Consider the following 12,845-nt stretch of genomic DNA (forward strand, 5'->3'; position numbering starts at 1 on the left):
ACATGTCACCAGAACTGCATGAGGTCATGAACATTGCTGTGAAAACTGTAAACTATATTAAGAAAAATGCACTCAACTCGAGGTGTTTTGCAGCTCTGTGTGAACGACTTGATGCTGATCATTTGCAGCTCTTGTACCACAGTGAAATAAGGTGGCTTTCAAGAGGGCTTAATCGTCTTTTTGAACTGAGAAAAGAAGTGCACACATTTCTGGAAGAGCAACGCTCCCCTCTTGCTGAGCATTACACCGATGATCAATTCTGTGCAAAACTGGCTTACTTATCTGATATATTTGATCAGTTAAATCAGCTGAATGTATCAATGCAAGGCAGAAACAGCACAGTGTTTTTGGTTTCAGACAAAATTGAGGGATTCAAGAAAAAACTAATTCTTTGGAATAGAAGAGTCAAGGAGGGACGATTTGACATGTTTCCACATCTGAGTGAAACTTTGGAAGCCTCTTCTCATGTGCACATTTCAAGTGTTATAACCCAGCACTTGTCTCAATTGTCTCAAAAGTTTGCTGACTACTTCCCAGAGGACCCACGACAGGGAAACCTTTGGATTTTGGACCCATTCTCTGTGGATTCTGCTTCAGAAGACATGGCTCTCTCCACTGTGTTGGAAAATGAACTAATGGAGCTATCAGCTGACAGTAGCCTAAAACTCAAACTCACTCAGGTTGACCTTGCTTCATTTTGGTTACTGGCTGCAAGTGAATATCCTTCTCTGTCAAAGCGGGCAATCAAATTTCTATTGCCTTTCACCACCACATACTTATGTGAGTCAGGGTTCTCAACTGTGACTATCACAAAATCAAAAGCAAGGAGCAAACTGAAAGCTACTTTGAATGCTACTCTCCGTGTCAGTCTCTCACCCATTTCACCAAGACTTGATCTTATTATCTCCAAGAAGCAAGCCCAAGTGTCTCACTGACAGTATGCAGAATATGCATTTTGTAGCAAGGTATCTAAGTATATATGGTTTTTCTCATGTGAACTACTCCAAAAACCCACTCATGTAAATACTGTATGTTAATGTGTTGTGATTTATAAATTGTCCTAGACCTAGAGTGATTGTTGATGAAAACTGTTATTGACATGTGACACACCTGTTAGACTTCCTCATTTTTGGTTTAGGAGTATAAGTAAATTGTCCATTTTTTCTCCAGATTAATTGTAAAAAAAAAAAAAAAGTATATACACACACACACACACACGCACACACACGCACACACACACACACACATATAATACATGTAACATTTACGTAATGCTTCAAGTTTGTTTAGTATGCAAGATTGTTTTAAACACATTCATGTTGCCAATTGTATTTGATAAATTACACTTACAGTATGTAAATTGCAGTGAATGAACTTTGTTGAACATTTATGCTAATGGTTTGAGAGAATGTTCCCCTCTTGTGTGTATGACCTGATGTTACAGGCATGTTAGCCTGGATGTGGGGAAGTATTGTTCATTAATTTGTTAAAAGAGTGTTCCCCCTTGTGTGTCTGACCCAGTCACTGGTCTGACTTGCCCTGTCATTGTTACAGGAATAAATGATAACTGAGTAAACATGTCAAGTCTTTTTTACACAAGGACAGTTTTAATAGTCTATATAGCTGACTTGACCTAGGATGCTACAGTGGCATAAATAACAGCATAGTACATCATGGTACTTTTTGAATTTTCTGTTATTCTGTGTTCATCATCATATTTGCAAAGGTGGTCCTCGGCAAGTTTTTAAACAGTCATTGGTGGGCCATGAGTTTCAAAAGGTTGAGAACCCCTGTACTAGCGTATATCTACATCTCATCAACATTTATTGAAAACCGTGGTTCAAATCTTTTCAACCTGGCGAAATACATAGAGGGGCTGACCAGCACCACATGTAATGGAAACTTTTTTGTGGAAACTACTAAAACATTATTTCTATGTATTTTAATTATTATTATTATTATTATTATTATTATATAATTAAAATTAAAACTGAGGTTTTACTACTTTAAACTGACACTGGTGATTTCTCAAACTTTTGAGGATTTTTTGTTCTTCTATTTGCAAGGTGCTTGCTACTTTTACAAGATGAATAGGCTTAGTGCATAATTAGTAGGACACCAATTTAAATGAAACATTTTTATTAAATAAATTCTTAAGACATCAAGAGCTTCTACAACAGTTTTAAAGATATTTTTATACTTCACAAAACAATTACTTCACCTTCAAAATCAATATTGACATTTTAGTGCTCTTGCTGTATGAAAGATTCACATTCAGTGTAAAGAACAACAACATTAAGTTACAGATTGATGGCTTATATGTGTCTAATGTACTCTCTCAGTGATACACTGATCAATAGTAGTAAAAGCTTTTGGTGACTTTAAAAGCATCAGACGTGCCCACGTATGGTGTGGCGGTGCTATCCGTCAGTTGCTTGTAGTGTCCAAAGTGTTGAATCCGGTAGGTTCCTGTCTGTGCCGTGAGCGGGATGTGCCACTCAACTTTTGACTGACTCGGGCCAAATAATCCTTTAATCCAGTGAAACCTGAATACACAAAATTAGTCCATATTATCATATATATGTATTTTTAATTATTAATATTACAATTAAAATGTTGTAGACAATTATTTATTTATTTGTTGTTATCCCAGTTTGAAAACTCAGCCTCAATGCTCACAGAATTTTGAACAGAATTTTGAAAACTAATAACAAATAAATTAACATTCAATTAAAAACTCTGATGCCCTTTTATCAGTTCCAGATCTGCTGACTGTGTTTTGCCTTAACACATTATGTCAACATGAATTTACAGACTGTCTAATCTAGAATTCCTTTAGGGATCACACATGGATTTCGTCCTGAAGACTGAATTGCCTATATAATAATTGATAAGACCTTCCCTCAGCGTTTGCCTTATCTGGGATAGACCTTGAAAGATACCAACAGCTTTAAGATAGCTTTATTAACTCAACCTCAAAGCAAAACTATACAATGATACAAACTAATATGATAACAACTAAAAAACATTAAAAAATGCATCTTTTTGCAGCATGTACTGTAGTGTCTGTAGAAAACACGTTACCTTGTTTCCCACGATGCATCTGTGTGAACTATTTCCCATGAATTGGTATCGTTATGAAACCTCTCCACTGTGACAAATGTCTTGTCTCTCTGATATCATAATCAAAACAGATTAGTTATATCTCATACATAACAGAGTATGTTTTGCAAGAGATTACTGTACAGTTACTGCTACTAAAGAACTCACAATATCTCCAGAGTGTCTTGGGTTTCCAGCAACAAATGTGACAGATGCAATTTCTCCCTTTAGAATAAATAAATCACATAAAGCTTGTCAATTTATAATAGTAAGCTTTCACTAGGACAGTGTTCATATGCAGTCACATTTTTCATGGGCAAAGAAGAAGCGTAGAAGTCACATTCAAACCAGTTTAGTGCATCAAATTCACATGTGCAACTTGAACAAGAGCTAAATCTACAAGGGGAAAACTCTAAAAAATTATTGATTTTGTCCACAAAATTACACCAAGCAATTGTAAATGTGACTGCACCTTTACTGTACTGTCTGTACCTCCGAATTATTGACCTACCACTTTATAGACGGGGCCAACTTGCTGTAAGACATCACCAAATGTTGTGCCATTTTGAGCTACATCTGCAACTGGGTCCTTCACTTGATTAAAAAGTTTGTCTTCATCGAAGAACGGGGGTTCAGGACCCTTAGGCAGATCTCCAATTGTTTCCTGTGAAAAATTGATTCATTTATGCGATCTAGTAAGCCATTTCAGTTCATCAAAAAGTCCAAAATGACTGTGAGGCAGTGGATCATTACGTGAGCTATAGCTCTGGCCAGTCCTCTGTAACGCTGGATGTAAGCCGAGAGACTGTGAGGCCCATAAATAGTGGATCCGCCCTCATATCGCTGGATCTGTGAGGATAGAGGAAAAAACAGATACATATGGATCACTGATGTACGCTGGAGCACCATGTAAATGCCATGACTATATTACAGTATGTTCTGGTAAATGTCGATGGTTCATTATTAAAACTGAGGCATACAGTACATACCTGGTACTCTTCGTATGTTGTGATGTAGTGGGTGTAAATGTTGCACAGACCAGCAACAACCACCTCTGCATTAGCGAAAGACTCTTTTACTTCCAACTCCTATGGAAATAATTAGAAATGATTGTGAAGTCAATGCACCTCTGTCTATTCCTCCTAAACATACAGACACATACACACAGCATACAGTGTTCCTGTGGCTCAGTGGTAAAGCACTGCAATAGCAGTGCAAAAGGTTGTGGGTTCGATTCCCAGGGGAATACAGGTTAGGTAATAATAATAATTTAAAATAAGTTAGCCTGAATGCACTGTAAGTTGCTTTGGATAAAAGTGTCTGTTAAATGCATAAACATATGGATATTTGTGTCAAAATATGTTTATTCAACTTAAAATGGAATCTTCTAAAGCAAGTCATAGCTTTAAACAAATTAAATGATTATATTTGTATTAACAGAGTTTTCACTTTTGGGTGAATTATCCCTATATGTAGACTGCTGGGTTTAGAATAAGAATTACATTTAGAATTACAAAATTTTTTCTGAGAAAAACTTTATAACATTTTCAAGTTAAATTTATGTACAGAGAACATTTAAAAAGTTATCTACAAGAAAACGTAAATGTAATGATGTACAGTATGTAATGACTTATACAGCAGTAATAAAATGTTAAACTCAATTCTAAAATTAATCGGAAGCCAGTGAAGAGATCTCAGAAGGGGGGTAAGCATGATCAAATTTCCTCCTTCCCTTCAGGAAACTCGCCGCAGCATTTTGACTTGTAAGCATGCCGTTTGGGACATTAATATACCAAAACAGAGGGAATTGCAATAATCCAGGTGAGATGTAATGAAAGCATGGATAGCAATCTCCAAGGAACGCTTAGGAAGAAAGGATTTGATTTTCGATAGAGAACGAAGATAGAAAAGGTGTTGACCTTCAAATGACCGCGCCGATCTGCTTGTCGAATTTGAGGCAAATATCTATCATCACACCCAGATTTCATACTTGGGGAGAAATTAATTGATTTAAAGATTCAAGGTCAAGGTGATTTCTTGGCCTGGATTCTGAAGGGTCAAAAACAATGACTTCTGTTTTGTCTGAGTTCAAAAAAACAAAGTTCTTGGCAAGCCAAGTGTTCATATCCTCAAGACATGCTGTTAGATTACCTAGACCACTCTTATTTTTCCTAGACACAGGCATATAGATTTGCTTATCATCAGCATAACAGTGAGATGAGACATTATGTTTCCAGAAGATGGAACCCAGAGGGAGAAGAACAGTAGCTAAGACATAGCCTTGAGGGACACCACGTAATAGGTTGCGAGAGGAAAAAGAAAAACATCCTGTTTTTACAGAGAAACGTCTATTGGTTAAAAAATAATTAAACTAATTTAAAACAGCCCCCACTCCCAACCTAACGCAGGACTGCTGCTTACCAAGTTTCCACAAAAACATTACGCAGCAAAAATAACTGAGCACCAATAATAATTGACAAAACTCACTACTTTTTACCAGTAGTGAATGTGCAAGTCTCACCTTTTTGACTGCCTCTCGTATCCTTCTTCCTGACATGGTACTAGATCACAGAAGACAATTTGGGGTAAACAACATTGGCTGGTTACGGAGCCACTGTTTACTATTTAAGACTTTCCTATACCAATTAACAGAACTTACGTAAATTCTCCTGGGACTGCAACTATGGCTAAAGAGCCGATAGTGATGATCTGAACGTCCACGATGGCTGGATGCCATGGGAGGGGCGAATCCATCTGCACAGAAACAACTATCTCTGTTATTATTTCAAAACAAATAAAACAGCCCGGCAGGAATTATGAATTATTGTCCTCATACCTCCCCAGTGCTGAAGAGGATTGGTTTAGGCTGATGACAAGCCGTAGTCTCGTTGGAAGGGGGTCCCAAAATTGCATCTCTAATTCCATCCCAGAAAGGATCTCCATCGGTATCCCCTGGTCACAAGAAAAAGCATAACCATAAATAATCTGTCAAATTATGTAACCGTAAGAATTGGCGAAGTGCTTACCAAGCGTGTGACATGAAACCTTACCTTGTGTGAAGTTGAATTCTCCTCCTCCATCAGTTGTACCAGCAGCAAAACTGTGGCCCAGAGCAGGTTTACACGTCCGTCCCTGATGACAGAAACCGCGTCAGCACAAACATCAAAATGAGGAATTTTCTGGTCCATGTTAAGTTCTACAAACAGCATCTGTGATGTTCAGACAACAACTGCAGAAAATCCTGTTTTGGTGATGCACTTACAATTTGGATGTTTTAGAGGGTTAAAATGAGGATTGTATTTTATGTTAAAGTACATATGCAAATGTGTTAAAGCAACATGTGTTATTTTATCTGTAAAACTGTCCTTTTGAGGACTACTTCTTTATATACTTAACGTACATGATTCCTGTGAGTCAAGTTTGTTTACTGTTAACATCACTTTGCAGATCTTTATGTTTTATTCATTGAGTTGTCATAAACAAGACATAATATGAAACATAATTTGGCACAGTCAAGGTTGGTAAGTGTCTCATAAGTCATGTTACTGTAGTTTCATGCTTGCACATATAACTGTCTAAATGCATGACCATGTTTTCTTTAAAACAATGCAAATTGAATGATTTTTTTTAAGGATTGTGTAACACTAAACACTGGAGTAGTGGGCTGCTGAAAATTCAGCTTTGACATTATAGGAATAACTTACATTTTACATTTTTACAATTTCCACACATACACACACACACAAATTGAAAATAATTATTATTGCAAAGATGTGTATTTTAAAAAGTGGTATACAAATAAAATGCACTTTACTCTGTTAGTGCATGTTCTTGATCTCATTAGCCGTATTTCATGCACAGGAACCCTGTACTCACAGTATGAGTGGAGTTCAGTGGGACGGTCTCATCAGTCATATTGACCCACTGATGAGCGCCGTAAACAGGCCCATGCAGCTCCTGCTTTGCACTGCTGTACAACTCCTGCAAAACAAATTGACTACGTGAAGTAATGCACTCGCACCAAAATCACTGATACACATCAGGATCAAGCAATATGACAAATGAGACCAACCTTTGCTTTTTTAGACATATTCTCTCCTATGATTCTGGTGCTTTCAAACATGTCCTCACCCGGTCCAAAAGCTATGCATGCTTTTTTCTGTTGAAAGGCAAATGGAGAATAAACATTTCCAAGTGTCTGCAAATATTTAATTTGACATAAAAAACTCAATGAAAATATTCAATAAAAAATATGAATTAAAGTATAAATATTAAAATGTGTGTATATGCATGTCTATAACAAGATTATATATATATATATATATATATATATATATATATATATATATATATATATATATATATATTTTTTTTTTTTTTTTTTTTTTTTTTTTTTTTGTTGAAAAGATTGACCTTTATATAATATAGATATTAAGAAAAATAATATAAAAATATAACAAAAAGATATCTTAAATATTTTGGACATTGGGTTTTTAATTGAATGACAGAAAATAGAAATTTACTGGATTGCAAATTCAACAATCACACTCAAGAAGATTTGAATCAGTGGAGTGTGACAAATGTAAAAAAAAAAAAAAAAAAAAAAAAAAAAAAAAATTATAGTGATTCTAAATGGTGCACATGATTGTTGATAAAGAACTCACTCCACCGATGGGACAAGAGCTGTTAAGGTAGTCACACTTCTCGCCGGTGTTCACACAGACAGGGCCGCGAATGTTGGGAGATGAATCTCCAAGATTACTGGAGGAAAAGCCGGCTACAAAAGGGCCCTGGAGGTAAACAGACAATCTGCTTGCATTACTGCTGAGCTTTTCATACTATATCAGAGCAAAAAGCCTATTAAAAATAACTGCAGACATAAGCAACAGAAATGTTATCTTCTGTTTAATTTAAAGGGCAAAAATCTTGCATAATAACAACATTAATTAACCACCTTCAATAAACTTCCTCCGTGTTCAGAGCTTTCTCAGGGGAACTATTGATTTATTGAACGTTTACAACTAATAAAGACAATTAATTAACCTTGAAGATGAGGCTCAGAGGGAAAGGCTGTAATTAAAAGGTTGACCTTTTACCTCACCGGGTAGAAAGCCAATGTTTTTCTCTTGCTCGAAGGCGTAGGAGGCGTAGCCGAGGTTATCCGAGCTCACCATGCGATTGGTGTTATTCATACTGACGGGATGTACGGCAAACCAGCTGAGGGCAGATACATGGCCAATAAATCCCTAAGATCTTACTCTGTTTGCACTGAAACTTAAAGTTTTATTATTTTTTAAGTAAAAGGTGTTTTGTACCTGAGCAAGCCGATACCATCCCCGTCCAGATCTGTGAATTTCATGATGACAATCTGCTTGTCTGTGTTGAATTCATATCTGGGTTGGAAACAGAGTCAGAAATGTACCTTTGATAATCATTCTTATGATGGAAGTCCGGACCTGAAATCGTTTGAATGTTACAGACATTCTTCCAAAATATACTACTGTGTTCCACAGAAGAAAGAAGCATGAGGGTGAGTAAATAATGACAATATTTTATTTTTGAGTGTACAATCCCTTTAATGATCAAAGCTGATTTCTGATACTGGTGGGATTTGAGTTCCTTTAAAATACAGCTGGATCAATATGAGCTCATCAGCAAACAAACAAACCTGTTTCTCTCCTCCTCGGGGTTGTTCATGTATGAATGTGGGCTTCTGTTCAAGTTGCTGTCAGCTAGTTGTCCTTTATTTATGAAAATGCGTCCAGGTCTCAAATTCCTGTGAGCTATATCAATGCTCTGATACAGAGAATAGAAAGCATTATCAGTGACATGCGGAAGGCATTTACATGAACTAATCCAAATGGTACACATTTATATGTTAACATATCAGAAATGCATTTCAAGTGAGAGTTGGCCAGTAAAGCATACCTTGACTATTCCACTGACGATGGCTTGTATTGATGGTTTAATATAACCTTTACTGGTGATCATAAAGAGGGTGTACTGGAAATATCCACCCACACCTGCATGTGTGTGTGTGCCACTCATGACCACATTGTCCTGTCTGTACAGGTCTCCATATTTCGCCTTCAGCTCTTGAAGAACCTAAAATGGTTTGGGACAATGATGTAATGCAATTCTAATGAGATTATTATGAGTTTCAATATTGAGATTAAACTTTACCTCATGCAAACACGATACGATCAAATTGATGCGATTAAGTTTATAATTGTAAAAATCATAATAGTAAAATTTGTGGTGCATACTGATTTTAAAGTTGCATATAATAAACAGGCATGTGAACATTACTGTCTGTACTCTGATTATTGGAAATAAACACATTATTGGTATGTAAACATAGTCAATTATTGGTATGTAAACATAGTCACAAGACATGCTAGACCATATGGAGAAAATCTAGTTTGAAACATGATCCTTGTATTAATTACATTTTAGTTTATAATTATATATATATATATATATATATATATATATATATATATATATATATATACATATATATATATATATATATATATTTGTTCTACAGTTTATACAGATCTGTACTAAAATTTTTATTAAATCATTCCAAAAAGTGGTGTAACAATAATAAAAAATTATAATTACAATAATAACTTATTTATTTTGAAAAGCTTTTTTAAACGGGGATATCATTATTATTCTCAGGAATACAAAAAAAAAAAGTGCCAAACTACTTAAAGAATTAACAAAGAGTTTTTAATAACAATGTAGTATTATTTATTAAACATTTCTAGTATTGTATATATATTAATGGTGGGCTGTTATTGGCGTTAACGTGCTGCATTAACGGGATACTCTTATCAAGCTGGGTCTATACTACGCGAGCTATGATGACTTTCACCTTTATATTTTAGCGCGGATGTATACCTAGACGAATCTTTAGGGGGTGAGAATGAGTCTTTAAACCTGTGTGTATGCCTACTGTCAAATTACCACATCAAACGTGACGTGCTGACACGGATGCAGCTAAGATGCTTCAGGAATTTAAAAAAAAAAACATTTAAAGAAGCTTCCCAATGGAAGCCTCGACAAGACGCACGCCTGTTTCACACATACTCCGTCTGCAGTGCGTATGCAGTCCGTGTGCGGTACGTTTGTGGTGCAGAAGCAGCACGGACTCATACTCATTGTGCTTTCACACAGGACGCGTTTGCAGTCTGCTACTCGGTACGTGAACGTTCACTGCACTGCTGCAGACGCAACGCTCCTGGAATGCACTGACGGACCGCAACTGCATGAACGCTGGAATCTGTTAACATGGGTGCATAAAAAAAAAATATGCAACACATACGCACTGCAGACGGAGTATGTGTGAAACAGGCGTAAGGTTGTTTGCACCTTGTGCAATGTGGAATTAGTTTACAGCTTTTTCAAGCACTTTGTGATGCATTTTGGAAACAGGAGATGAGCCCCTGGTCTAATGCACCACCTGTCTTGAGAAACCGGTTCTAAAAGACTTAACATTACTTTTAGTCATTATTTTATTTGGGTAGCACACATATTCTGAATGCCTCCAGCAGAATTTAAATATATAATTACCATTTTCAATGACCCAAGTGCTATTATGAAAGAAGTGCTTTATGTAAACTTTTCCCATGTCTACAGAAGAAGAATCCAAAAATAGTGCGTGTTCTACCTCAAGCCTTAGTCTCTGAGAGACCATGCCGATGTCTGCAGTGACGAACACCACTCTTTTACTTCCATCGTCCACGATGAAGGCTCTGCTGAACAGACGTGTGTGGAGCCCTCTCGCTGTCTGCCCAGTACTGGCGTAACCCATCTTTTCCACGAAAACAAAAAACAAAATCAGGATTAACAAGAATCTTAAAGGCCATTGACATCGATATCTGTCTTTTATCATCACATCTGATCAATGTCATAAACATTATCAGCCTCTAACAACTGATGAATAACAACTTCCTACTAAGGCCTCACCGATAATCACACAGAACAGCAGGCAATAGTTTCAGAGTACAGTCAAATGATCAGAGTCTAAGAAATGAACAGAACAGAAAACCATTGAGAGAAATTGAACTGACCATAGGCAGATCTGCCACAGGCCCGGTACAGTCTGCTCGACCCACACCGATCAGATAAGGGTTCTCTGGAGGACTCACTGATGGGCTCGGTTCCTCTGGAGTCACTTCTTCTGGTGCACAAATAATACAAATATCTCTTAATATTACATTTGTGAAAATAAAACCAGCAAAACTTCTCCCTAAGTGTTAGAATGCCTAAAGAAAAATATAAGTTGGTTTATGATCTCTAATTGTCTTGTAATTAAACCATGTGTACAGTTCAGAATTGCTTTAAAACGTGATTACGTTTTTCTGAATCCAGTCTGAGAGACAGGACTGTTATTAGCCCCACTGAGACTACTGTCATCAAAAGGAAGAGGACTATGAGCGACATCTCCAGCCCGTTGAGCTTACAGTACGCAGTCTTCCGCGCCATCACCCTGCACTGAAACACACACACACACACACACACACACACACATGCTTGTAATACAAAACAGAAACACATATAAACACTATACCATTCAGAACACTGAGCATTGAGAACACACTGACACTTAAAAACAGAACAAAGAGCAAGTGTGCAAAGTATGAAACACAAATCCAGATTTCTATGTTGCCAAATGTGGTAAAACTACACTTTGTTTTTGAGAGATGTCTAACCAAGGCTGGATATATTTGATCAAACATACAGTTAAAATAGTAATATTGTGAAATATTTTACCATTTAAAATAATTGTTTTCTATTTTAATATATTCTAAAATTAGATTTATTCCTGTGATGGAAAGCTGAATTTTCAGAATCATAAAAGTCGCATGATCCTTCAGGAATCCTAATAATATGCTGATTTTGTGCTTAGCTATTCTTCTTATTAATATTTTTCAATTACTATTTTTGTAGAAACAGTCATAAATATTTGAAGGATTCATTGATGAAAACAAAGCTCACAAGAATAATATTTACTTAAAAAAAGTCATAAAGTAAAAGTAGTTTACAGTAATATGAGGTCACTTTTGATCAATTGAATGCTCCCTTGCTGTATAAAATAATTATTTTTGACTTATGATGCTCATTTAGATGCATAAAAATGGCCAAATGTATGTTAATATGAATTTTCTGTATTATTCAAATATGTTCTACATGTATTTTGAATTACGCATTGCAGTGCATTGTGTCTTGTTTTAGGATTAAAGGAAATGTCCATAAATTTAATAGAAGTTGTACAGGTAATTTTGTGCAGGAACATTTTGTGTTTTTCTATGGATTTCTATGTTTTTTTTTTTTATTGCACATCAAGATTCAAGAGTATGTAAACATTTGAACCAGTTAATTTGTGTAAAATTAATTATTGTTTACTTTATGTATTGATCTTCATGTATAACACCTTATTCAGTACAATGAATATCCTGCATTTTTTTATGATCCCTTGTATACTGTTTTATTAAATTATTAGCATCATGCTTACTCTGCTTGATTCATCCACACTGATATAGCAGATATAACATAATATCAAACAGGTGAAACATATTCCTGATCTGTATAATATGTAGTGAATGAACTTACCTTTGTTACTCTGGACTCAAACTCAATGAAAGGTGTAGGTTTTGTGCAGAAGAAACAAGTGAATCAAGTGTGGAAGAAGTGCACACTTCTAGTGTATATAACGCAAGGACAAAGGTAAT

The 12,845-nt window shown here is 35.9% G+C and overlaps 1 protein-coding gene across 2 annotated transcripts; it reads right to left on the reverse strand.

The window, feature by feature from the left end:
* Positions 1–2,131: 2,131 nt before the first annotated feature.
* Positions 2,132–12,845, reverse strand: asah2 (N-acylsphingosine amidohydrolase 2). Of its 2 annotated transcripts, none has more exons than XM_052610929.1 (21): positions 12,727–12,845; positions 11,469–11,607; positions 11,184–11,293; positions 10,781–10,924; positions 9,031–9,207; positions 8,771–8,898; positions 8,418–8,495; positions 8,199–8,319; positions 7,767–7,892; positions 7,175–7,261; positions 6,979–7,083; positions 6,153–6,234; positions 5,939–6,054; positions 5,762–5,856; positions 5,624–5,663; positions 4,092–4,190; positions 3,856–3,951; positions 3,614–3,766; positions 3,271–3,327; positions 3,085–3,173; positions 2,132–2,546 (listed from the first exon to the last, which is right to left on the reverse strand). In XM_052610929.1, exons 2-21 carry the CDS (start codon positions 11,596–11,598, stop codon positions 2,354–2,356), a joined length of 2,226 nt encoding a protein of 741 aa, XP_052466889.1. In that variant the 5' UTR covers positions 11,599–11,607; positions 12,727–12,845; the 3' UTR covers positions 2,132–2,353. The 2 variants fall into 2 exon arrangements, with proteins under 2 accessions (XP_052466889.1, XP_052466890.1); XM_052610930.1 differs by having other exon boundaries at positions 2,301–2,546; positions 11,184–11,290.

The sequence above is a fragment of the Carassius gibelio genome, chromosome A12, assembly GCF_023724105.1.
Source record: "Carassius gibelio isolate Cgi1373 ecotype wild population from Czech Republic chromosome A12, carGib1.2-hapl.c, whole genome shotgun sequence".
NCBI lineage: Eukaryota > Metazoa > Chordata > Actinopteri > Cypriniformes > Cyprinidae > Carassius > Carassius gibelio.

Excerpts from the sequence above, each read along its gene's own strand:
- asah2 (XM_052610929.1), bottom strand. The coding sequence starts at position 11,598 with ATGGCGCGGAAGACTGCGTACTGTAAGCTCAACGGGCTGGAGATGTCG. Across the intron at positions 9,208-10,780 it reads CTCAGAGACTAAGGCTTGAG|GTTCTTCAAGAGCTGAAGGC; the intron begins GTAGAACACGCA and ends AAACCATTTTAG. Across the intron at positions 4,191-5,623 it reads TACGAGAGGCAGTCAAAAAG|GAGTTGGAAGTAAAAGAGTC; the intron begins GTGAGACTTGCA and ends TTATTTCCATAG.